Source organism: Nasonia vitripennis, chromosome 1 (assembly GCF_009193385.2).
Source record: "Nasonia vitripennis strain AsymCx chromosome 1, Nvit_psr_1.1, whole genome shotgun sequence".
In the NCBI taxonomy this organism is placed as follows: Eukaryota; Metazoa; Arthropoda; class Insecta; order Hymenoptera; family Pteromalidae; genus Nasonia; species Nasonia vitripennis.
The window spans coordinates 11,761,335-11,786,211 of record NC_045757.1 but is presented as its reverse complement, the minus strand read 5'-3'; the positions used below and the strand labels follow the sequence as shown (position 1 = coordinate 11,786,211).

The 24,877-nt window shown below is 41.1% G+C and overlaps 3 protein-coding genes across 8 annotated transcripts in view; 2 read left to right on the top strand and 1 right to left on the bottom strand.

Annotated features, from left to right (window-relative positions):
* LOC100679753 overlaps positions 1-24,877 on the bottom strand; it is a 27,988-nt gene extending 3,111 nt beyond the window's left edge. Inside the window, exon 1 of one of the 3 annotated variants that reach the window (XR_004345156.1) lies at positions 24,522-24,877. Coding sequence is in view for 2 of the 3 variants with exons in the window: in XM_031925095.2 (XP_031780955.1) it covers positions 10,581-10,649 (69 nt within the window). In the remaining variant the exon portion in view is untranslated. Of the gene's footprint in view, positions 1-10,580; positions 10,908-13,574; positions 14,218-24,521 lie in introns of those variants that run through there. The other 2 variants (XM_031925096.2, XM_031925095.2) reach the window with 2 other exon arrangements.
* On the top strand, positions 1,841-20,595 carry LOC100115563 (serine/threonine-protein kinase OSR1). 3 transcript variants are annotated; one of them, XM_016983179.3, is made up of 12 exons: positions 1,841-2,338; positions 7,624-7,803; positions 12,423-12,675; positions 13,611-13,908; positions 15,597-15,709; positions 15,804-16,054; positions 16,142-16,307; positions 17,015-17,250; positions 17,589-17,703; positions 17,826-18,088; positions 18,172-18,358; positions 18,437-20,595. In XM_016983179.3, exons 1-12 carry the CDS (start codon positions 2,247-2,249, stop codon positions 18,512-18,514), a joined length of 2,232 nt encoding a protein of 743 aa, XP_016838668.1. In that variant the 5' UTR covers positions 1,841-2,246; the 3' UTR covers positions 18,515-20,595. The 3 variants fall into 3 exon arrangements, with proteins under 3 accessions (XP_016838668.1, XP_008214202.1, XP_031780846.1); XM_008215980.4 differs by having other exon boundaries at positions 16,142-16,316; XM_031924986.2 differs by lacking the exon at positions 7,624-7,803 and having other exon boundaries at positions 1,874-2,338; positions 16,142-16,316.
* LOC100115602 (probable cytochrome P450 6a13) lies at positions 20,969-24,219 on the top strand. Of its 2 annotated transcripts, none has more exons than XM_031925007.1 (5): positions 20,969-21,146; positions 22,290-23,159; positions 23,238-23,459; positions 23,563-23,814; positions 23,903-24,219. In XM_031925007.1, the coding sequence occupies exons 2-5, from the start codon at positions 22,298-22,300 to the stop codon at positions 24,070-24,072; spliced, it is 1,506 nt and encodes a 501-aa protein (XP_031780867.1). In that variant the 5' UTR covers positions 20,969-21,146; positions 22,290-22,297; the 3' UTR covers positions 24,073-24,219. The 2 variants fall into 2 exon arrangements, with proteins under 2 accessions (XP_031780867.1, XP_031780875.1); XM_031925015.1 differs by having other exon boundaries at positions 20,969-21,172.

Here is a 24,877-nt window from a genome sequence, read left to right as displayed (position 1 = left end):
TGACGGGGTGGGTACTTAGTTTTTGGCTAGAGGCATCTGAGGACTTCAAAATGACCGTGGAAGATCTTTTTTTAGGGGGTTGGAAGCAAGAAAAGCTTTTTATTATAGGAAACGTTTGTGAGGATGGGATTTAAGTAGTACAAGTAAAGAAGTATTGTAAATTTGTAGCGAAATAAATTCTCTCGTGCATAATTTAGTCTTAATTTAGTCTGGTTAATAAATAAATAAATAAGTAGATACCTGTCGAGATCGTTACGTTTGTGCTGGTTACCAGACACATTGTGCCTATGCAACTAATACCTCGTTCTTTTTCTTTCAATTCCTTTGAAATAGTTATACGCATAAAAGAGTCCCATTATATATTCAACCTCTAAGCTTTCCGCATCACATCTCTCGCCCAACGATCCATACACGAACTTAAAAAAAACATCGCTCTTGTTCACCGTAATTGGCCCTCGCGTAATCAATGCAAGCAGGTATACGCAAGCGCGTATTTTTTGCTAATTGCGCGCGATGGCGTACACGTGCTTTCCATCGTTGTTGATGCCGCGCATATTTGAATTAGGACTGCGCTATAGAAGATGAGTTCACTTCCTATATTTCTAAGAGAGGAGTGTATATGTACAGGAGACTGTACGTTTTGTTGTATATATGTATAGGACGCGTCCGGTCGAATGACGCAGATCTAGAGCGCTGTTTTGTTGTTGTAATTTTCGTGCGCGCTTTTGTCTTCTTCTAATCTTTTGATGTTTTTTAGCCGCTCTCTTTTTGTATGCGTTACACGCGTTTGAAATATACATTTCACGTGTACGTGACACTGAAGAGTGTTTTATCGCGAGAAAAATGATGCCGCATTAAAATAAACGTCGATAGCGAAAAATATAATGCTCGGACTTATCTGTTAACGAAAACACTAGTAGTATGCGCTTTTTTCAGTTTCAATTGAACCGGCGTCAATCGCGCGTTTTTCCAAAGCGAGTCATCTAATGGGGAGCTTCTGCGTAAACGGAATCTCGTGACACTCGTCGATTCAATCAGAGTACGATACGTCCGAAGAAAAGAAAAGTTAAGTATGTAATAACTGCTCACGAGATTTCGTTTTGCGATTGTCGCGGAAAAATGGCTAGAATTGTACCGGTGCAGACTTGGATTGCGTGAATCAGTGATAAAACGCGTGTGTGGAATTGAGATGTATTCGTTAGGAGCTAGTACTGGGAAAAATACGCCTTGGGTGAATCCCAGGTGATGATAGTGTCGCCTTTCTAAACTTGGAATTTTCTTCTTGGTAGTCGGATCAAATTTTATATTGAAGATCTGTAGAGAAGAACTTTGTGTACTCAGCGAGAGAAAACCTTTTCCGTGCCGAATTCTAACGCAATCCTTTGCATCAGACAGCATTCTAATCCATCAAAAAGAGGAATTAGCAAAAGTAGAAAAAAGAACGATTATGTCAACGTTCTTATTAACGCCATTATAACTCTGACAACTGTCAAAAAATCCCCACTCGTGCAAAAACCCATCGTCCTCCGCGCGAAATAACGAATTTCATCCGCGGATATTCCATTGAGCCATGCTCTCCTCACAGCCTCAAGCACGAACACATGCACGGGCGTATAACACAGAGAGTGAGAGAGAGAGAGAGAGAGAGAGAGAGAGAGAGAGAAAGAGCTCTCGGCTCCCTTCAAATTAATCCAGCGCTTTAGCGGCCTGATGTGTCGCCCCTCTCCCTCTTGTCGCTCAATGCACGTACATTACGCATCCACTTACTTCCACATTACCTACACAGAGCGTTGTCGCTCCTCCCGCTCTTTGCGCGGCGGTCTCTCTCGTTATTCAATTGACGTCCGGAGCCGCAAGCGCTACGTATACGTATAGCGCGAAACTCGCCCGCATCAGTCTCGCAGACGCAGGGCTCCCGCGATACACATTTTGCCTCTCGCGAATTCCTCGCTGTGAATTCAGTGCGCTACGCAGTCTTGCAAAATGTGATTTGCAACGTTCGTGGTATAACATTATGAAGATTGTTTGCAGCGGGACTCGAGGTGCGAGCATTCGTACGATCATCAGAGTGATGCTGCTATAGTGACCGAGCGCGATGACAGTGGTGCAGAGATGAGGATCGAACCGTCACACTGAGATCGCTGTGTGGATAGACACAGACACGGATTGTTCTCTTCATCTCTGAGAAAATTGTCGAGTGGATCATCGCGAGGCGGCTGCGTCAGGCTCGAGAAGACTCGGACCGAATGGTACGTGGCGAGCGATGCCAGTGGGATAAGGCCGACATGGCGGCCGATCTCTACCCCAGCAGCTCCCTCAAGGGTGCCAACGATCACAGGTACACTATATACGATTGAAACCTCACTTTGCCACTCTTTATGGCAACTGTTCTTCTGTTTTCGAGTCGATGAACCGGTCTCTCTTTACGCTCTGATAACGCCTCTGTTTGTTTTGAATCACGGCGGCGGCTTCTTATTTTTTCGAATCATTTAACGCGTGAATTTCAGAGCATGTACAATAAGATGTGTGAAAACTCCGAGTTGGTATACGGTACTGCCGCGAGCCACTTCAATCTCGAGAGACTGAAGCAATGCAGATTAGATAATCCCTTCTTCTGGCGATCGCACGGATTTAAGATCAATTAAGATTATACGGCTGATACACAGAATACTGTCTCTACAACGAAATATTCACACTACTTAGTTTCTGGCCGATAATGTTGACGATTTCCAGGACAAAAGCGCAGCTTGCTACACGCGACGCGCAAAGCAAATTATGCGTCGTCGGTGAATCGAGTGATCTGTCTCTTTCTGTGGGCGGCGCGCGAAAGGAAAAGCATAAATCAAGATAGTGGGCGTGTAAAAATCGGATTAAAATATGCGCAATCGAGATCGTGATAATCGAGTCCGAGAGTGACGTCGCGCCGTCTTGGCATGACATAATTATGTGATGTACAGAAAGCCGTGATACACATCGATGATAAAATGACGATAAAAATGTACAGAACGCGACATAGTCGTTTCGCATACTTTGCGTGTATGAATACGAGTCAGAAGCGCGCGGAAACTTTCGAACCGAACGATAAAATCCCGCGGAAAATCTCGCGGTCTCATACTGTGCAGCGCGGCAATAATTTTCACTGAAAGCGCACTGGCCGCGCGCGGTTTAACCTTGAAATCCCGCGGCAAGCGGCCGGCAATGTCAAGCTCGAGAGAGTGACTTCCGATAACGGTTAGAAGTTAAAAGGCCCCCGCTACTCGCGCGTTTTCCTCTCCGGTCTTTCTGCCGTCATTGCGGTCCGACGTTAATAAGCAATTGACCCTCGACCGCGTGTGTGGCTTCTCTTTCTCTCTATCTCGCTCTCTTTCTCGCTCGTTCTAAATGTTCCATTGTCGGTGGTGCAGAGCCGCTGCTATTAACCCATTTCTTAAAATGGCTTTCAGGCCCAAGAGTGTGTGTAAAATATAGTCGCTGAGAGCGACGGAGAGGGTTAGACGCGGGATCGGAACTTTTTGCGGAGGATGGATGAATTTTTGTGGGGATTCTCCCATCGTGCGCTTGGCTAAGACGCGTTCTTCGATGGTGCGACGAGGAGGAGAATTGTTTGCTCTTGGAGAAAAATATCAGCGATTCGGGATACTTTTTAAGAGCAAAGTTGGAAGAAAAATATTCCACCGTCCATCATTCTGAAATTCCACTCATCGCCGACAAGCTTCGTCCCCCATAAAGGTCTTGTTATTTATGGTCCGCGTACGTCCTAAAACATCTGGCATTGTATTATACGTGCAGTAAACAGTGTCGCATATGCCAGAGGGACAAAACGTCAAAAGAGGTTTGTGTCGTTCTCCAAAGAGACCGGACAACAACAATTAGGGTCCTGGTATACACACGTACACATCTCATCCTATATTCATGATCTCCTCAAACTCCGTATACGCACATATACCTGCTGATTTTCCATACGCAGGGCACATCAGCAATGCAAATGCAAACTAATTGCGATAAGCCCACACACGATGACTCGATACCAAAAAGTCATCTCGTTACGAATTTCGAATTTTCAGCAACAATGCGCCTATAGATGCCATTATGCAGTTCCCGTCATCGTATATCCGTGAGCGCATATAGGCTATACCTCCTTTGTGCGCGAATTTTTTGCCGTCTTCGCGAAAGGTTACGCAATTAAAAGACTGATTATCGTCGCTGCGAAACCGATGTACTATACGCGCGAGCTTCGTGCGATTTAATGGAGAAAAAAGCCGCTTCGGCGGTAGCCCTGACCTAATGCATTTAACGCGAGGAATTCTAGATTATGCGATGAGCGCATTAAGAAACTGATGACATAAAAAAGGAAATCATCACTTAGCAAGTTCATTGTATGCTTTTCAGAAAACTATTTTTGCGCGGCAGACTGCCTACATATGGGTGTATGCCATATCTATAATTTATTGTTCTGGCACAGAATTAAATATTTACATTCTACAGTTATTTGCACCTTTAAGTTCACTCTCGCATGTATTTCCATTTCTGTCCAAAGTTTACAAGAACGACGTATTAGACGCACATAATGGTGCAAATATTCTTCAGTTTTTTATCAGCTCTTGCATGGCTCGCTTGTTTTCAAACTTTTTTCGCGTAATTGCGCATACAGTTGACGATACGCGCTTTGCAAATTGCCGTGTTCGCGCGTTTGTTACTTAATAAACTTCAAAAGGCGACGATTTATTGCTCTCTCTCTACGTTTCGCGCATGTACGCAACAACAGCACCATTCATTCCCACACGTGTCCCAAAGACATTGATAAAGCGATATCAAAAAGCATATGCAATATTTCCAGCGTCATCCCTTCGTACACGACCAAAACTGCAGTTTATCGGCCGTTCGGCTATACGCATGGAGGATCGCGACAAAAACAATGCTATTAGCCGACTGTTATTGAAGCTGATATCGTTAAACAGTTAACAAAACCGTCCGCTCGTTTTATTGAGGCAGATTCGCGATATGTCGCGGCGGAAACCGCGCACGAGACGAGCGCTTATATGTATATATACACACAATTGAATTGCACGTCGTCTCTCCGATTGTCCTGTGCGCGGAATTTTGAAATCTTTCCATCGCACCAGAGTATGCAATAGATACACGCGACAATTGTTTTTTCCGAAGTTCACTGCCAATGTCGTCTCGATATCTTTCTCCCCCTTCGGCGATATCCTGCACAGTATGTAAGAGCGAAGGAATTTCGGCGAATTAGACTAAGTATCAGATAACTCAGAATTGTAAGCGCAAACTCGGAAGGTGTCAGGTCGTCAGTAGTAACGGTCGACTTGCATCAGACAGTATTTCGGTGCTCTCTGTGTGCTCGGCTCGTTCGCGTTACATCAAAACTATTTTTCAATTAAAATACTTCCCTGTATGCTATATACGCCCGCGCCGCGAGCTTCGCAATAAAAACCGCGGGGTATCTCTTATCGCGTTCGACAAAGCCGTGACGCGCATTTTTTACGATTTCAAAATAAACGAGAGGAAGAGCGATGGAAACTTTGCCGTCCGGAAAAATTCGCGAAATGTCAAAACGTTTGCTCTCCGCAAATCTTCCGTCCAAATTTGTTGAAGATCAAGTAGATCCACTGGACGATCCGCTTTTGTGTGTCTAACGCGCGACGATAAGATTACAAGAGAGAAGCTCGTGTCTAATCCGAGCTCATATACGAATCACGCGAGGCTTTCTTCACCGGGAGTAGTTTAGGTACATTATATACTCGCGCTCGACTAGACGCGCAATGCGAAACGGCTCGTTAAGAAGACTGGCGAGAAACGAGACTTTCGGGTTAATTAAAATTGGAGATAAGCAGTCGCCGGGGGAGCAGGCGACGTGTATAATTTTTTATTGAAATCATCCACACGCATTTCCGTAATCAGCGAGCGCTGCTCGTAAAGCTGCTCGGCTTTACGAGGCACTGCAGAGATGCATTGTGCGTATAAGACTGTATATGGGCTGTACTGTAGCGATGCGTGTCGCTGATGGGACGCGTGCAGCAGCGGCTGACACGGCGACCCAAATGCGAAGTTCCGTCGCACTTTGGCGCGTCTAGTGTAGGTAGAGCATATAGGAGACGATTGGATTGCACTGGTGGTTTATTCTTGGCTCTTATGCGGAGCAACGCTCTTCGGGGAAAATGAAAGGATTTCAATTTTACGGGCAATAGGAGGGTGAATTGGTTTAACTATAACTGCTATCGTTTTATAACATCTCTATGATTATTTCGCGTAAAAAACGTTGATTGCAAAAATATCCGTCGATATCGAATTTAGTCGTTTTATAGTGCGCTCAGGGTATCATTCAGTATCAGAAATATCGAAAAGATGTTTTTTTATTCAATAAGTCGACAGTATAAAAATACGAAATTCGCCAAAATGCGGGTAATCCAAAAATAAGTCTCGACGCGTAAATTTTAGCCGACCAGTGCAAGCCTCGCGATTATTTTTACCAGTGCGCTGGAACTTGAACAGGAAAGAAAACGAAGTTTTACGAAGCAAGGACGCGAGACTGCCAGTGTGCATTGCGAATTAGATCGGCGAGCTGAGGAATGTCTCGATACCGCGCTTGTGCGGACAAGGTCAAAATCCGGCTCTGTTGCTTTGGGATTCGCGAATTTTTTATGCTTGTGCGATTATACTGATGCGAACGGAACTACTGTGGTTTGATGGGAAATAGGTTGTATCTGTTTGGATCGTTATAATTCTCTTCAATAACAAAAGAACAAGTAGTTTACTAATTAGTTAATGTTGTGATTTATGTAGCGGCAGTTTAAATTAGTTTCGTGTAAAATACTGCACAAAAATAATTTCATATGTATTAATATGTGTTCTATTTATAACGTAGTAATAATATTATACGTATCGCACACTCGATTCATAAATTTCATTGACAGAAACTGGATTCATTCACTCAGCGTCAACATTTCTCGACGGCGACTGTCTTATCTCGAGTTTTATGCGCGCAAGCACAACTTGCAACTCTCGAGAAGGATATCGCGATATTTTTAGCCAGCGAGAGACGGGGTCCGTCCCTTTGCATTGTCTAAAAATAGCCTCTGGTAAGACCAATCCCGTCCCAATTATTCCATTAAGGTATTTAGGTGACGATCGGCCGAACGTCAATTTAGAAATATTCCATGCCCTTACTGCCGCCGCAACCGTCTCTCTAGAGACCGCAGCTCGCATGGTGTGCGAAATATAATTTAATCTTGCACACAATCATTTGCAAATTTAATACTTTAATTTGCTGAAAACTTTTTTTTTTTGGTAATCGAGACTTTTTACGCTTACAGTTTTTAATGAATGTATAAGAAATTGTATCATAATATAATATGATAAAATTGTTAATATAGTACCGTTTTGAAAAGTTGATCAATATAAATAAAATTTAAATGTTTTGAATATGTTATGATTAAAATTAATTCATTTTTCTCGAATTGATTTAATCTATAATTTATTTTAGTTGCATGAACTCTCATTTCATTCATGACTCGTCAAGTAAATCCCCCAAAAAAGAAAAAATTCGACTAAACTGCGCCTAAAAGCACGCAACCAGTACAGCTCTGACAGACTCGTGGTTTTCAGGGTCGCAGGCGACATGAGGCACCAGCATCCGCAACTCAAGCAGATGAAAAGCGGCTCGGCTCTCGCCGTCGCGGCTGTACCGACGACGCCGAGCGTCAATCAACAGCCATGCGATGACGAGCAACGGCTGCGCTTTCAGGACAGTCGGTTCCTCACGACCCTCGTTCTTGGCAGAAACAGGTGATCTTTTGTAAAATTGCATTTTTAGGAAACAATCGAGGATAAGTGAAAACTAAAAATGGTACTGGCCTTGCCGTGTTCGGCTTTATCTACTTGGAATATTTTGTGAAACAATACATTATAAAGTGTATTATTATAGTAACGACCTGTTTTGTAAGCTAAAAACGTATAAACGATAAAAAGAAAATGGAATAGCATAGGGGTACAATCAAGAGAACGTCATGAAGTTAAAATAATACGATACCCATGAATAGGTCTAGCATAATAGATACAATAATAAGCAGAATAAGATCAATCCTCTCGGAATTTCAAAAATACACAGAAAAGATAAATCTGCTCTATGCCAATACTGGCTTAATCTATATCAACCGAAACTAATCGAAAGTAGTTTTCACCGTCACGTCACGATATTAAAAAAAAAGAAACATCTTTTCGATAACGATTTACATACAGCACACACGCGTGACGCAACGTTTCACGGACAACCCTCTCCGTTTTTATACCTTCACTTCCTCCTCACGTGCGCCGCCGCTGTCGTCGTAAAAAAATTCAACTATACGCGCCAGCGCACTTATAAATAACTTTCAATCGTAATTTCGACAACTTTTCTTTTTAATGAAATGCCGTGCGCGCGCGCGCTCTTATCTTTGAACAGCTGTGCTCTGTTTGCACGCGACCAGCGCACGAGCTGCGAGTCTCTCTAATCTCGACGCGGATCTCTAATACCTGTACGCGTTTGTATGTATATGTATATAGGCATGCCTTTTTTCCATTACTCATTTTTTCCCCGCCGATCGTCATTATGTTATATCGTTCCGAAGAGTCGCGCGGAGGCGATGGTGCTTAGAGTGTAGAGCAGCTGGAACATGCTCGAGGATACGGCAAACACTGCAGCGTGCGTGGGCTTATTCTAATAACTATTTCATTGTGCTCTCTAGGGTCAAGTTATTCTTTCGTCGCTGTGTGCACGAACTATCAAGTACACGAGTATTAGTGATAAAAAAAAACAGTGTGTGATAGCTACTGTTGGATTTTGTGTGTTGTTTATACAGATAAAGTTTTGAGGTCTAGGATGGACGGAAGCGGAGAAGAATCGAGGTGATAACATTGTTCAAGCTTTCGGAATTCATAACAGCTGCAAATAGTTTGGCTGTATAGATAATGTCTAACGAAAGCGCATTTATTGCGCTCATATTATATTGCGGCTGCGTGGACGCTGTTCAAGTGTTATGCCAACAGACGCTCGATCGAAAATTAAGGAAGGCTAATCCCATCCATGTATTCGAACTCCTGCGAGGAGAGCCAAAATCATCGTCGACCTCGCGCATACGAAAAAGAAACGCGCAATGTATATAGGTATACGTATAGATCCCGCCGCGCCGTTTGATCAAGGCCTCGCGAGTTTCTCCCAGACTCGCTTTGCCCTCGTTTTTCCCTTTACCCGCAGTCTCAGCTTCGGCTACTCGTCGAGTAGATGTGTATACGTGTGAGTTACAGTGTACCTTTATGCTGTGGAATTTCGACGCAGAAATCTCCGGAGAGTTCAAAGACAGCGCGGGCGAGACGAGATAACGCGGAGAACTAATATTAATAATTGAACGGCGCGAGGTTAGCGTATCCGCCCCGCCTTTGCTGCTGAGCCAGCTTTTCAGTCCGATTTGGATTTAGGCAGGTATAAAGGAAATCCGATGGGATTAGCCTTGACTGATTGCTTTTTTTTTGCTTCGAGCCAATTGCCGACTTGGTAATTCGTCGGTGCGAAAATACGAATAAGCAAATAATCGTATGAGTTAAGATTTAATCTCTCGAGTACAGAGCTTCAAAGCCCTGCACGGACGTTATAAAATCTCGAGCCGTTACTGCAAATTATAAGAGCTACGACCACAAAGTTCTAATCGCGTGTTCGGCGCGCCTGTATTATAATTACGTTAGCGGCACGTGCTCTCGCTCGCGTCTCTCTTGAGTGGTGTCAAGACGCACTTCGGACCCGCACTAGTCCTCCTTAAGTGCTCTATAAAGCAAGAGGTCGAGAAGTAGCTTTTAAAAATGAGTGGATGCACAACAACGTTGCCTATAGGAAAACTCGAGCTTTCTTTGCGAGTCACTTGAGAGATGCACATACGCTACGCTATATCACGTTGGTATAGCGTCACGTGCCGCGAGTTACGCGTTATTTTCGAGAGCGTTTAACGCCGATAATTGGTGCTAAAAGGAGGCATAACGTGTCTTCGACTCTTGTAGTTAATATTATAGCTCGGAAAAAGTGCGTTCAGCCACACCAGTATAAGCAACTCGACAAACCGGTAATATATTTTTTTTTTTCGACGTTTTTGCTGCTGTGTGCAACAGTTTACGCAAGTGTCACTTTGAAATTAGTTAACATTAGTAAGTGGCTTGTTACTTTTTAAAATAACGCGAATTGCATTATTTGTGCTGCATTCGAACAAGAGTTGTCTGTGCGAACTTACATGTTATATTGTGCATGCAGTCTTGACAAGCGTAAATTAAATTTATCGCTTGTAACATCTTTATCTTTATTCGGAATCATTATAATTCAAGTAACGGTATAATGGTTTTCCGCGGAAAATCAGCGATTACAAAAAATTGAACAAGCCTCAGTAGGAAACATCGATTTTCATCCTGACTGAGGCAAACAGTAATTAAATCGGCTAATAGCTTTTTACACGAAATTCTCGTAAACGAGTAAAAAAAAAAGATAAATAGCAAAGTTTTATTAATGGCAATTCGCGAAACGAAAATTGTTATTCCAAACTTACAATGAAAATCCCGTAAGTCCGTATCATCCTCATCATCAGCCGCGCAAAGAAGCAAGTCCGCACTATCATTCACCAGCGGAGCACACCCTTCTGACTCTTCTCTCGATACAGCCAAACTCTCGCACTGCAACGTACGATCTAAAATATAAGCTTTCGTGACCACCGAACAACTCTCGTCGTCCCGTGAATCAGACCAAAATCAGACGCGTCCCATCCCCGTCGGGGGTTTTATACATCGTCCGGCGATAATCCCGTCGTTCGAAAAAGCCGAAAATCCTCGGACAAATAGAGCAAGTAGAGACGGCGATTGCGCGTAAGCGCGCGACAGATAAAAGGGAGCTGCTGGTCTACGGGTAGGAGTATGCACGCGCGCTGCCGAGGACACGATTATTAGATTTTCGCGGGCGTTATCGCGCACTTTATTGGATTTTCTTTAATTGAAAACGCGCCGTGTCGACTTTTTCTTGCAAGACGCGCACCGAGCTTTCAGCGCAAAGGGTAGTGGCGCGCTTTTAATAGAGGCGCGAATCGGAATCGGAGATCATGGAAAATCTGCCGAGTGTCGAGCTTTTCAGACTGATGCAATGATTGCGCGTGGCGCGGAATGTTCGTGACTTTTTTTTGCGAAAAATGATGAAACGCTTCATTCGTTGAAATCATCGCTCGGGGATGAATATCCATGGAGCTTTATCTGTCTAGGCAATAACGATTTTTTACTGCGATTTCGTCGCGCACTATTTAATTAAAAGACATTTCAACAGATATAAATAATGTGACAAACGTGCGAAGCAGTCGCGGTTCAGCAAGTTTATAAACTCAATTTTGTTAATTGAACGACTTTAACCGATGCCGCGTCGTTGCTCAACGAGTGAGTTCCATTTTTATAACATATAATTTTTCAAACTCGTCGATGCAGCATCGTCACATCTCTCATCTCTCTCATCCCCGCAATCATCGCCTGTACACCATCACATATACACCACTATCCCGCGTGTGTGACGAATTTGTTTTCATCCTCTCAATATATATTCCGACGATCGCACGCGCGCATACTCGCATTACTATTAACTCCCCTCGATCTTACACACTCTCTCGTCTCTCACTCTCTCACGTGCTTCTCGTTAAGCCGCATCTCACGCGCGACTCGATTCTTCTCGCCTCCAGCATAGTCGTCGGAATCAGTGTTGCGACGGCTGCGGGACTTTGGTGTCATGCCTATGCGAGTGCGAGGACTTTTTTCTGCGCGAGTCGAGCAGTTTTAAGTGCGGCTTTAAGTGAGTTTTTAGCGCCGGTGTATAGTGTACAATGGCGACTTTTTGCCGCGGTGTGATTGTTGCATTGTTCGAGGTTTTAACGCGCGTGTTTGCGCGAGTAATTGCTGCTGAGGTTTGCGCTGCTGTCGATGATTTCCGTGATCGATTCAACTCTTCTCACTCGCACTCAAAGCTAAAGTATCTTACGTGGAAGAGGGCCATGCGAGAGCTTTTTCTGGTTTGGCAGGAAAACTTCCGACGTAGCCCGCGGAAAGGAATGACATCAGACCCTTCCGATCGAAGAAGCGTCATCGATTACTGTTTTATCAGTAATCACTCGAATTGATGTACATGTCGTTGCATCATCCTGATAGATACTATCGCTTCTTATCGGCTGTAAAATCGTTGACGTATCGCACCATTACAATCCTGTATTTGTTTACGAGAGACTTGTCACGAATCTTATAATAATTCGCGCGGTGATACATGGCCAAGCCGATGTTAATATCAATTACTTATATAAGCGCATTCCATTTGCTGATATGTCATCTACTTGCACAATTCTAAACTTTTCTCTTTCCCGATTCAGGAAAATCTCGCCGGACATCCTGCCGTCTTGCTCGCAGGGCGTTTTCCGGCAGCACTCGTTTCGTTCGTCCATCAACCTTTCGTCCAGCCCAACGACGAATAGCAGTGGCAACAGCACAACCGCGAGTAGTGCCAGGACACAATTGCTGGTCTCGTCGAAGAACACGATAAAGACTTCGCTGGCAGCGCTTCTGGCCGACAACAATCTGCCCAACGCCATCAAGACCCGTAGGTCGACGTCGGATAGACAGACGGTGAGCCGCGACGATTATTGGCACTTGCACGATTCTCGATTTCTCCGCCGTTGTATATTTCACCCGTTTTGCGTGAAATTGAACGAAAACGCGTCGGAGATCTATTCTGATAAATTATAATATATATCATAAGAATAGATAACTCAATTCTGCGAGATTTATATGCCCCCTTGAAGCCTACACGTGCATCAGCGCCAGCAAAGTCATTAAACAATCGTATACGATACTGTCATAAAACACTCGCTAAAGCTGAAAGTCTGCTGAGTGTACTTGTTATCAAAATAAAGGGATGAAAATCGCGATGAAAATTCGAGCCGCATCGGTTTTGGCTGCTGTAGGCCGCTTTTTCAAAAAGAAAATAAGCGAGTCGAAGCGGTTGTGCCGGTTACAGATCAGTTAAGAGCCACTTGGCGCCTGGCGCTGGTTATCTTATATATGAGTAAACAGAAAAGTATACATACACGCTGAAGATGTAACGCGTATGTTGTATACACACGTATATACACTTATGTGCGACTTGCTGCGTATCGTCTTTCCTTTTAGAGGCTCGCGTGTGCGTCAAGCTCTTTAAAACTCTTTTCTTTATTTCGCTTCGGTCGAAGATTAGCGATACCGATAAGCATTGTTGCAATATTTTGTTTCTATTTTCGTGTTAATATCCGCGAGAATTTTTCGAGCTGAAAAGATGATATACTCTTTTAACGTGTTTACCGCAGTCATTAAAAACGTAAACAACGCGATAACACAATAAATAATAACGAGTTTCTTTCCAAATTTATCATACGTTTAAGAGGGATCAATAACAATCGATCGATGGCCGAAAAAATCGCCTCATAAATCTTTTATCGGCTAGAACAGATGTCTATTGATTCAATTTTAAATAAAAAAAGGTTTTCAACCCTCTCAACCGCACAAATCACACTTCTCATCCGCAGTTGAAGCAGCAGCAGCAGCAGCAGCAGCAACAACAACAGCTCGAGTGCAGCGTCTCTGCGTTGCGCAGCAGCGGCGGTGGCGGTGGCGGCGGCGGCTCGAGCTCCTCCTCGTCTACGTCGACGCAGCGCAGTAACAGCAGCAGCAGCGGCTCGTCGAGCAGCTTCTCCCGGCGCTCGCGCTGCTTCGGCTACACAGCACTGGCTAACAAGATGGCGTCCGCGAGCAGCAGCACCTCCTCGCCGCCCGTCCAGGGCTGGCCTAACGCTAAGGACGACTACGAGCTCCGAGAGGTCATCGGTGAGTTACCCTCCATTCGATCACTTCTCTACAAGTGCCTTCGGTTGTTATATCAGTCGCCCGGTCACTCCGCTGCTGCAGCTGACGTTCGCGTTGCGGGGATGGACGGGGCACAGACAGTGGCGTTCGTTAAGGTTAGGGCACGCGTCCGAGCCGGCTATGTAGGTGTATCGTTCTCGCGATTTACGGACATACGCACGCACATCACCATCACGACGAATAACCATCGCCTCCTCTGGCGCACCGCACAAGGGTGACTATATATAGCCGCGGCTTCGCTGGGCTCTTTCAGGCGGTTTTCCACTCTCGACGGCTCTGCGGGCACCTTTTTTTTCGTTTGAGATAACGCGCGAGATAACGTCTTACTTGTGTGCGTCTTTTTCCACTGTGTTTGATTTTCTGAGAATTTTGTAAGGTTTTTCGGGGGTTTGTTTTGCTTTGTTAACACCGGCCATCGAACGTTGTCTCGACGATTTGGCTATACTGTTGCTGCTGCTGCTACCTGTTATGCATACTTATTGTTATGTGTGTCAGTTATATGAAAGTCATGTTTTGGGATTATTTGGCTGGGGACATTTGTTTGTTTACTATAGTTTCTGCTGCGATTTTGTTTCAGTGTACAGTTTCACAAGTATTTAACTATAAGTAGTTTTTGGGGTTGCCAATTTGTATTATTCTGCTGACTGACAGACAGAAAAATAGTTTATTCTACTAGATGAAATACTTAAGACCTACTAGTTTGAGGTCAGTTTTAGAAGTCACTCTATTTCTTATCAATGCTGTTGATAATGTTTCTTTTGTTTTTAAGAACTGATAAGCAAAAATATGATTGTTGCAGAAAATTTGTGCAGTATTTAGCAAAATATTAACACATACAAACATATTTCTTGACTCTCAAATTATTTTTAATCTTTGTGCAAACATTCATGATTATGGCTGTGCGTATTAGAATAGGCTTCCATACACTTTTATCAATAGTCATTAAATTTTTTTACGTTTACTTTTTAGACTAGTATATTTAATGACTCGTACTAGCAAGTCTTAATTTAATAAATAATAGCAAACTTCAGAGATTATTCCAATAAACATCAGAAGAAGCAAGTGTAAAAACTGCTTAACCAAAGCAATCTATTCATGAGTTGGTAATGTCAGTATTATCTAAAAAATGTTATTTTTGTACATTAAGACGCAAATAATCTTAAGATTTTTTAAATGTCAATCCAAGAAATATTTTCATGACTCTGCAGATATGTTCCAGTGACTAGTGGCAGTAAAAATCCAGTATATATAGGGAGATAAATGTATTCTTCATCTCTCTTGCACTTTCATGTGTGCCATTATATAGTCTTGCTCTCTTTTCTAATGTAGTTAGATTTTCCACTTCGCGATTTGTTACATAAAAAGTTAACACGCGCGCGTGACGTTTCCGCGAAAATGTCAGGGTTTGTTTGTGTGTGTGAGTGAGTGAGAGAGAGAGAGAGAGAGAGAGAAAGAGAGAGAGAGAGAGAGAGAGTGATAGGCTAGAAAAGTCAGAAAGTTCAACAAACCTATGTGACATGTTATTTATTGGTGCACTGAACTTTTGACGTAAATGGTCTAATTGTTTGCTTGTTTAAAATTAGCTTGGCAGTTGTCAAAACTTTGAAAGATTTATTATTAATCTACAAATAATTTTTGTTTTACGAAAGGTGTTGGAGCAACTGCAATAGTTCACGCAGCATACTGTATACCTCGCCAGGAAAAGTGTGCAATAAAGCGAATAAACCTAGAAAAATGGAACACGAGCATGGACGAGTTGTTGGTGTGTTTCTTCTCTCATACATAAAATAAAATAAAATAAAAATAGATCATTTTTATTTTTAATTAATGACGTAACAAATTTTACTAAATTACAGAAAGAGATTCAAGCAATGTCCTCCTGCAATCACGAAAATGTTGTAACATACTACACATCATTCGTTGTAAAAGAAGAGCTGTGGCTGGTACTGAGATTACTTGAAGGTGGATCTCTGCTAGACATTATCAAACACAAGATGAGAACTACCAATTGTAAGCATGGAGTTTTCGACGAGGCAACGATAGCAACTGTACTTCGGGAAGTACTCAAGGGCCTGGAGTATTTCCATAGCAATGGCCAGATTCACAGGTATATCTATTTTTATGAACATTGTTTTTATTATTATTATAAAGTTAGTTTGCAGTGCATTTAATTATTGAAATTTTATTTTGCTAGGGATATCAAGGCAGGCAACATACTTCTGGGAGAAGACGGTACCGTACAGATTGCCGACTTTGGTGTGAGCGCGTGGCTGGCGACGGGTCGTGACCTCAGCCGGCAAAAGGTTCGGCACACATTTGTCGGCACGCCCTGTTGGATGGCGCCCGAGGTCATGGAGCAGGTGAGAGAGGAAAGTTACATTTCAGTTTCTTAGCCTGCGAGTTTCTTTCATGTTCGATGTTGATGTTATTATTATTATTATTGTTGAATTATAACCTTAATGCTAATTGTAATTGTTGTTATGCTGATATTGTGTACACTTTTTGACAAAGTACCAGTATTTTTGTCGATGATCTCGTGCGTTATTAGACGTATGGTCCGAGATCGCCGATGATTGATCTATTTGTGATGCATGATCCTCTTGATCTTTCGTTGGAGAAAACTGTACGTGTAATTATGTGCGATTTTTCGTTGTTTATGGAATGGTTATTACAAGCATAGCTTTGAGCGCTATATTTTGCTTCGCGGTACTTAGCAAAACTTCTGTACAACAGTTTCCCTTCTGTATATCGATTACACTCTATACCGAGCATGAAGAATCCCGTGCGCAGATGAAGGTTCGCTTTTGCAATGTAGCTTTTCATTTTTTATTATTATATTATACACCTATCTTATACTTCCTGGTGGAACTTGCAACCTTAATTAAGATGTGTTGTGTTAGTATGTGAGTGTGTATGTGCGCGTTGAAAGAAATAATACATGAATCGAGGATGAATGAAAGGGCAAACTTTCATGATTTTTTCATTTATCCTCATGCTGTAATTAAAAGCTATACTGGCAATTGCCCAAGTCGAGTAACTTCGGAGCTCTTTCTGTCTGATCTTACAGGACCACGGTTACGACTTCAAGGCCGATATCTGGTCACTGGGTATCACTGCGATTGAGATGGCGAGCGGTACTGCTCCGTACCACAAGTTTCCACCGATGAAAGTTCTTATGCTCACGCTGCAGAACGACCCACCGACCCTGGACACAGCCGCTGACGACAAGGACCAATACAAGGCCTACGGCAAGACCTTCCGGAAAATGATTGTCGATTGCCTGCAAAAAGACCCAACGAAAAGGTGCGAGGTTAACCGGAAAACTTGCTTTTTATTGCGTATTTTATATTTATCTGAAATGTAAACGTAGAGTGAGCCTTGATTTCCTGATTCAGCTGTTGAATACTGATTGCAGATTCGATAATTATTAAAGTCCTATACGATTTACGTTACTTTATTGACTCCGCGTTTAATTATAGCTGTGCTAATTATCGAGTTGTCGGGATGTCGCGTTCACGTTTATTATGGAAGTCATTGTTCAGGAGCCTTGAGCCTCAGTCAGGCGGGATCAGTCGCGCAGTTTGTTTGTATGGACTTTGAATAACGTTTGCTTATCCAGGAAAATATTGTTTGTTTTACAGACCAACGGCGACTGAACTTTTGAAACATCCATTCTTTAAAAAGGCAAAGGATAAGAAGTATCTGCAGCAAACGCTCGTCGCTATTGGACCTAGTTTAGAGACTCGAGTACAGAAGGTAATGATCACAATTGATATGAATTACAAAGACTAATTAAATATTACAAAAATTAAAAATGTATTACTTCAAAAGTGACTTATATTTTCAAAGATGTTTTTAATGATTTAATAATATTTTAGGCATCAAAAAGACAGCCGGGAACAAGTGGCCGACTGCATCGGACCGTCACCGGTGAGTGGGTTTGGTCCTCAGAGGAAGAGAGTGGCGGATCTAGTGGCGAGGAGAGCAAGGAGGCGCTTCCGATCAATCAGATCGAGCGAGACAGTAGCGACGACGAAGGTCCGGATCAGGACGACTTCTACGGCCACGACAAGACCTCACAGCAGCGCAACACGATGCCCATTGACAAAAATGTTCCTATCAACCTAGTACTCAGACTTCGGTAAGTACTAATGAATAAAATAATCAAGTGAAAGACTAAATTGTATGAAAGGGGTTGATCAGAAATTCTTTTTACTTGCGTAGAAATCAAAAACGTGAGCTCAACGATATCAGATTCGAATTTGCCGTGGGCGTTGATTCGGCTGAAGGGATCGCCGCTGAGCTAGTCGGTGCCGGTCTTGTAGACGGCAAAGATATTGTTGTGATAGCAGCGAATCTTCAAAAACTCATCGACAGCGCTGGACAGATTCGTACTGTCACGTTCCCTCTGGTAACATGAACTTCAACCACTTGAGCATGCAACTTAAAAATATTGTAAAACTAAATCATTTATATTGCTATTTTTCAGAATTCGGGACACGCCCCAAATGAAGTGCCCGATGACAAAGCGTTAATTGGATTCGCCCAGATCTCGATCACGGATTAAGTGTTACTTGACGTTTTATGTTGTACGTTTATTTCTTATGGACTTTACTTTACGTCAGTAAAGCGAAAGAGTTTCGCCTCTTTTTTACCCACGTCAATGACTATAAATCGAATCAAAGTATTATGAGTCAACAATTCATAACTGCTAAGATAAATGACGCTGGATCATTTTTACTAAATAATCAACGGTGCGATTTACATAAAACTATGTCTTGTTTAATTTATGTGAAAAAATTATCCGTGTTATGATTTATTAGCACGCTAAAATGGGTTAAAGAATTGTAATGAATCGCCATTATTTACGCTGATCTTAGATTTTGAAACTCGCACGATGACACTTCACAATATTTAGTTTTGCTTTTTTTTCGTTCTTGGTATTACTCTACCTTCTTAGTTTCTTTTTTTCAATGGACGTTTCAATTGTGTAAATACTAGCAATAAAACAGGTAGCTTTTCGCTTTTTATAATCAAACGAAAAGCGTCAGAGAAGTCGGGGGATGAAGTAATAATTGTGTAAGACGAACCTAAATAGGGTACATGAAATGTATCGAGCTTGAGAAGAAAAATAAGCATCTTCGATGAAGCTGAGAATTTTAATTAAAACTATGCGCACTTTACAGATTCACATCTACTTCATTACACGAGATGCAATTTTGTCGAATACCCTGCAGCATGCTTTTTTTCTTAGGCAGTAAGAGGGATGCGAAAAGAAGTACGACAGCAAAGTAAACGAAAAAATCCTTTTGTACTTAATTCGATAGAGTCTATTAGGCACGCATCGTCTGCCTTTGTAGATTATGTGAAACTTGTAGAATAACGACGATGAGTATATACGCGAGACAACACGTGTCCATGCTAAATTTACTTTCTTCATTTATAATTTCTATATTTGGATAAGATACGCTAAAATTATTTGTATACAATAAGATGTAATTATCACATAATACACACCATTTCTAATTTAATCAAATCAACTCGCCTTTCTATGAAGTCTATTATTAATCCTAGTTATCATCGTTTATTCAGTCGAAGCCAATTACTATTTTTTTATTTAAAACTAGATTTTTCACTCTTCTCTTTATTTGTTAAATCATTAAAAATCAATTTGATTGTTTATTTTTTTTTATAAGACCACCGAAATATTTTTGATTGTCAAATAATTGTGAAATGCGGGAAAAGATTTGTAATGGACGAATTGTTAATTTTATTTTATGTAATGAATCGAAAAATAATTTATAGAAAAAGTCAAACCCGATTATCAATATGAATATTAACTAAAAACTTCAACAATTTTTCGTATCGTATATAATAAAAATGCTTAGTCTAAGCTTTTCAATCTTATTCAAACAAAATCAACAAATCTATATTCTTAGTACATATAAAAAGCAATTTTTTACATGGAAAATTGAGTAACGAGCGCACTATTGTGCCGTGTAGCTCGTGAAATTTATAAACGATGAGCTACATGGGCACAAAGAGCATAATAATTGTAGAATTTAACACTAAGCTGCGATCGTTAAATGAACAAAAGTTGATAAACTTCTCTGTATCGATAAATGTATAGCTGCATTACGGATGGCACTATGAAAATATTGTACCAGACATTGTGTATCTCATAGCATTTCACACATTTTTTTTTTTCGAACATTCAAAATCTCTAAGTCTGGTGAAAAAGGAGTGACAGATTCTCATAAGTAGTTAAAAACAGAAATAAATAGAGGACGTCGAACTCGCTTCAGGCCTACGTGATCCGTAACATAAATATTGTGCCTTATCCGAAACATTAGTCTCAAAATTTTAGACGACATAATAAAGACTTGAGCATCTGAATAACGGTTAGAAATTGCCGAAGGGAAAATACATGCAACCATATAGGTATAGTACATACTACATTGACACGCGCGCTAAAAATTACAATTTTTCATCATGTATACACAAACGAACGACACGAATGAATATTCACACGCAGCTTCGCCGAAGCAGTGCCAAAAGAAGTGTGCTGTATGTAGAGATTATGAAAAATTCAAAATATTTATTTGTATCAATGATTAACATGAAGCAACACCTAGCAAGTAAAAGATCTTTCGATGTTTTTCATTTATTCATACCTTTAAATAACCTCGAGTATCACTGATATTTATTTTCTTATATTTACACTTTGAGAAATTGTTACAATTATTTATTCGACAGAATTATTTTTATGTTAGAAAAAGTTGCTCAGTTTAAATTTCAAAAGCTATTGTTTGTTTTTTTAAATGACTAAATATTAATTTTGTATATTTTTTCATGAAATTTAAAAATAATTGTAAATTTTTTGACAGAAATGATTTTGATTTTTATTCAATAACAAAATAGATATCTATTAATATTTGCCATATATATATATATATATATATATATATATATATATATATATATATATATATATATATATATATATATATATATATAGTTAATTTTGTATGTGTCCCATCTTCATAGGACTTTTGGGTTAACTGTGAACAACATAAAAAAAAATGCGCATCGGCGAAAAAATCGGCACGAGAGAGGTTACACGGTTCTATGAAGATGCAAATTTTAAAGATTTTTCCTGGAATATTGTTAAAGAATTGCAGCCGGAGCTCGTATCCGCGGTATTTACGCACAGTATAATTTATATGTATATACCCAATCTAAATCGCTATATGCATTTATCATGACTGTCGTTTTTTAAGATCGCAGCGACTTTTAATGCGAAAACAATTAATCTTAATTAAATTGTTAGTTCCTAATGTGCTTGTGCATACGTGCACATGCCGTATGACATGCATTGATCATATATGATTGATCATATATGTAATTTCATTTCTCATGTATACTTGTACAGGATTATTATGTATAGATTCAAATATAAATATACAAGTAAAAGGAAAAAAGGTTGAAATTCCCAATATATATATATATATATATATATATATATATATATATATATATATATATATAATCGTTATATATATATATATATATATATAATTTAAATTCTATAAACGATTTTATATATGAAACTTATATAGGCTTTTAATATTTGTAGCATATATATAATATAATTTATATACCACTAATATTGGTATATAATAACGCACGATATCTACGTAAATTGAAGTTATATTTCAAAAATAGTGCAAATTAATGAATTAAATAATCCGATATGCAGATGATTGATTAACTATACACGGAAAAAAATGGTTGGTAATAAAACAACGCGCTTGGCAAAATACTCACCAACTATATATTTTTGGTTAACCTTATACCAAAAACTTGATAAATGTTACCAAAAAAGTAGGTAACTTAACCATTTTTTATTAGATATATACTTACCAAGTATAACTTGGTAAGATATATTAACCAAAAATATAGTTAGTGCGTATTTTGTCAAGCGCTTTGTTACCGGCGTTACCAACCATTTTTTCCGTGTATCTATAAATATATAATTAATCATATCTTTATGTGTGCAGCGAGTGCCACGTGCAAACGCATATATGCTCTAAAGCATCTCCTGTTTTTACATTCCCTTTTTTTCAATTACTCTAATTATTATTGATTGCACAGCGACTTTCAATTTTATTGCAGTTTTATAATCGCACTGCGCTGCGTAAATCAGACGCGCAATACTACCTGCAGTGATAGTGTATTTAATTTACTTCAACTAAGATACATCTGCGTGATATTTTTAATTTTAATTTTTCTCACGGATTTGCTTTCAATATAGTTGATTGTGCAACTTTTGAAAAACGTAGGCGCGACCATGTCAGGCCTCTTCGAGGTGGCGGCGGGTCTGATAGCCCTGGGCCTGGCTGTCTACTACTATCTCAGCTCGAACTTGGACTTTTGGAGCAAACTCGACGTGAAGGGCCCGAAGCCTGTGCCGCTCTTCGGCACAACGAGCGACGTGCTGCTGGGCCGCTTGTCCCTGTTCCAATACGCGGCTCGGGAGTACGGCCGGTTCCGCGACGAGCCTCTCGTCGGGATCTTCTCCTACCGCAAACCCATTCTGCTGCTGCGCGACCCTGATCTCATCAGAAACGTCCTCGTGAAGGACTTCTCGGTGTTCAGCTGCCGAGGAATGAAGGCCGCCACCAAGGCCGAGCCTCTGGCGCAGCACCTCGTCTTCCTCGAGCCGGAACGCTGGCGACCGCTCAGGTACAAGCTCTCGCCGGCCTTCACCTCCGGCAAACTCAAGGAGATGTTCTACCTGCTGAAGGAGTGCGCCCAGCACCTCGACAGACTGCTCGAGGACTGCGTGGCGAGGGACCCGGTGATCGAGTGCCGGGAGCTCGCCGGCAAGTTCACCACCGACGCAATCGGCGTCTGCGCCTTCGGCCTCGATATGCACGCCATCGACGGCGAGGACAATGAGTTCCGGAAAACCTCCCGCAAGATGTTCTCCACATCGATCCTCAATCGAATCAGGATCCATCTGAAGATCACCGCCCCTTGGCTCTTGGATCTGCTCAGTCCCATCTTCTACGACCGCGAGATGAACGACTTCTTCATCGACACCGTCGCCCAGACCATGGACTACAGGAAGAAGAACGGCGTCAAGCGGCACGACTTCATCGACCTGCTCATGGACATCAGGGACAACCCGAGCAAGGTCAACGACATCGGTACGTACATATACATCCGAAGATTCGTAATGTCTTATATCGATCACACGTAATCATATCTTATTTTTTATGCCGCAGAGATAACGGAAACTTTGATCGCCTCCCAGGCGTTTGTCTTCTTCCTGGCGGGCTTCGAAACTTCCTCGACGACCATAAGCAACGCACTCTACGAAATGGCTCTGAATCCATCGATCCAGGATAAGCTTCGCGAGGAAATCCTCGAAGAACTGAAGAAGCATAACGGAGAAATGACGTACGAGAGCATCAAAGGCATGAAGTACCTGCACAAAATTTTCTGCGGTAATTCTAGCTACATATGTATATAATCTTCAAAAAGACGTGTATCCTCTCCTCTTTACGAAAAATCACGTTTCAAATATCCACTTATTGGGCCTCATAACAGAAACTCTGAGGTTATATCCACCTGCTGGCCTCCTTTCAAGACGCTCGCTGGAACCGTACACCTTTGCCGGAACGAAAGTGACGATACCTAAAAATACGTCGGTGGTGGTTCCGATTTTTGGGATTCACCACGATCCGGAGATTTATCCCCAACCGGATAAATTCGATCCCGAAAGATTTGACGAGGAGGCTGTAAATCATAGACATCCGTCATTCTATTTGCCTTTCGGCGATGGCCCGAGAAACTGCATTGGTGAGTCTGAGTCTGAAATAGCAGATACTTATATATGATAGTTAGATTTAGGTATAATGTTATGAAAACGTCATCGATTTTTCATCAGGTTCACGTTTCGGCACTTACCAGGCGAAGGTTGCACTCGTGCAAATCTTGAAAAGTTACAAGGTAGAGGTCTGCGATCAAACTGTTATACCGTATGTAATTGATCCAAAAACAGTAATATTGTTAGCACCACGGGGAGGTATCAAGTTGAAGTTCAAAAAGATCAAGTAGTTACTTAGTCACGCAAACTCAAAATATTCGTATACTTTTATAAATTCTCGCATACCGAATATAATATAAGATCAACGCTTTGTTGTGCTGTTATGAGAGCAGTTTTCTCAATTTATACTGCAATTATATTATTATATATACTCATAATATTCACTATATACAGACCCAAACCTATCAAGCGTCGTACTACTACCGGGCTGTATATATGTATATATATATATGTATACTTGATTTATTCAGGTTTTTATCAGAAATGTTTATCAGAAGTGAGGTGAGTATCTTGGTGCAAGTATTATTATAATATTATTGAACGATATGGATTATACGTACCTGATTTCTGGTTCGACAATATGCCGATATGTATGTACATGCGGTATATTATATTATACTATACTATAATTAAAAACAACTACATATGTGATTACTGAATAATTTGAAATAGGACTTACCGCGGAATAAACACTAAATTATTTAGACTTTTCTTCGGAGTGTGCCAATAAAATCTTTGCAAAGTGAACAGAGAGATTCAACTCGCAAGTATGAACAGAAATCTCTGTAGAAAGCAAGAGCCGTAAACTTATTCCGGTGATTAAAAGTTGGATGACATTACGTATACCAGATACATACTTGATAAAATTGCAGGCTATTTATACTGATAATAAGATCTCGCACCTACACACGGGCAAGACTATTCTCGATTTAACGATCCCCTTATTCGCACAGGCGACAAACTTTTTTTCTTTCCCTACGGGTATAAACTCTGTATAATTTTCTCAGTTCGATATCGATGCGGTGATGTCAGCGT

Excerpts from the sequence above, each read along its gene's own strand:
- LOC100115602 (XM_031925007.1), top strand. The coding sequence starts at position 22,298 with ATGTCAGGCCTCTTCGAGGTGGCGGCGGGTCTGATAGCCCTGGGCCTG. Across the intron at positions 23,160-23,237 it reads GAGCAAGGTCAACGACATCG|AGATAACGGAAACTTTGATC; the intron begins GTACGTACATAT and ends TTTATGCCGCAG. Across the intron at positions 23,815-23,902 it reads TGGCCCGAGAAACTGCATTG|GTTCACGTTTCGGCACTTAC; the intron begins GTGAGTCTGAGT and ends ATTTTTCATCAG.
- LOC100115563 (XM_008215980.4), top strand. The coding sequence starts at position 2,247 with ATGGTACGTGGCGAGCGATGCCAGTGGGATAAGGCCGACATGGCGGCC. Across the intron at positions 7,804-12,422 it reads CTCGTTCTTGGCAGAAACAG|GAAAATCTCGCCGGACATCC; the intron begins GTGATCTTTTGT and ends TTCCCGATTCAG. Across the intron at positions 16,055-16,141 it reads AGCAATGGCCAGATTCACAG|GGATATCAAGGCAGGCAACA; the intron begins GTATATCTATTT and ends TTATTTTGCTAG.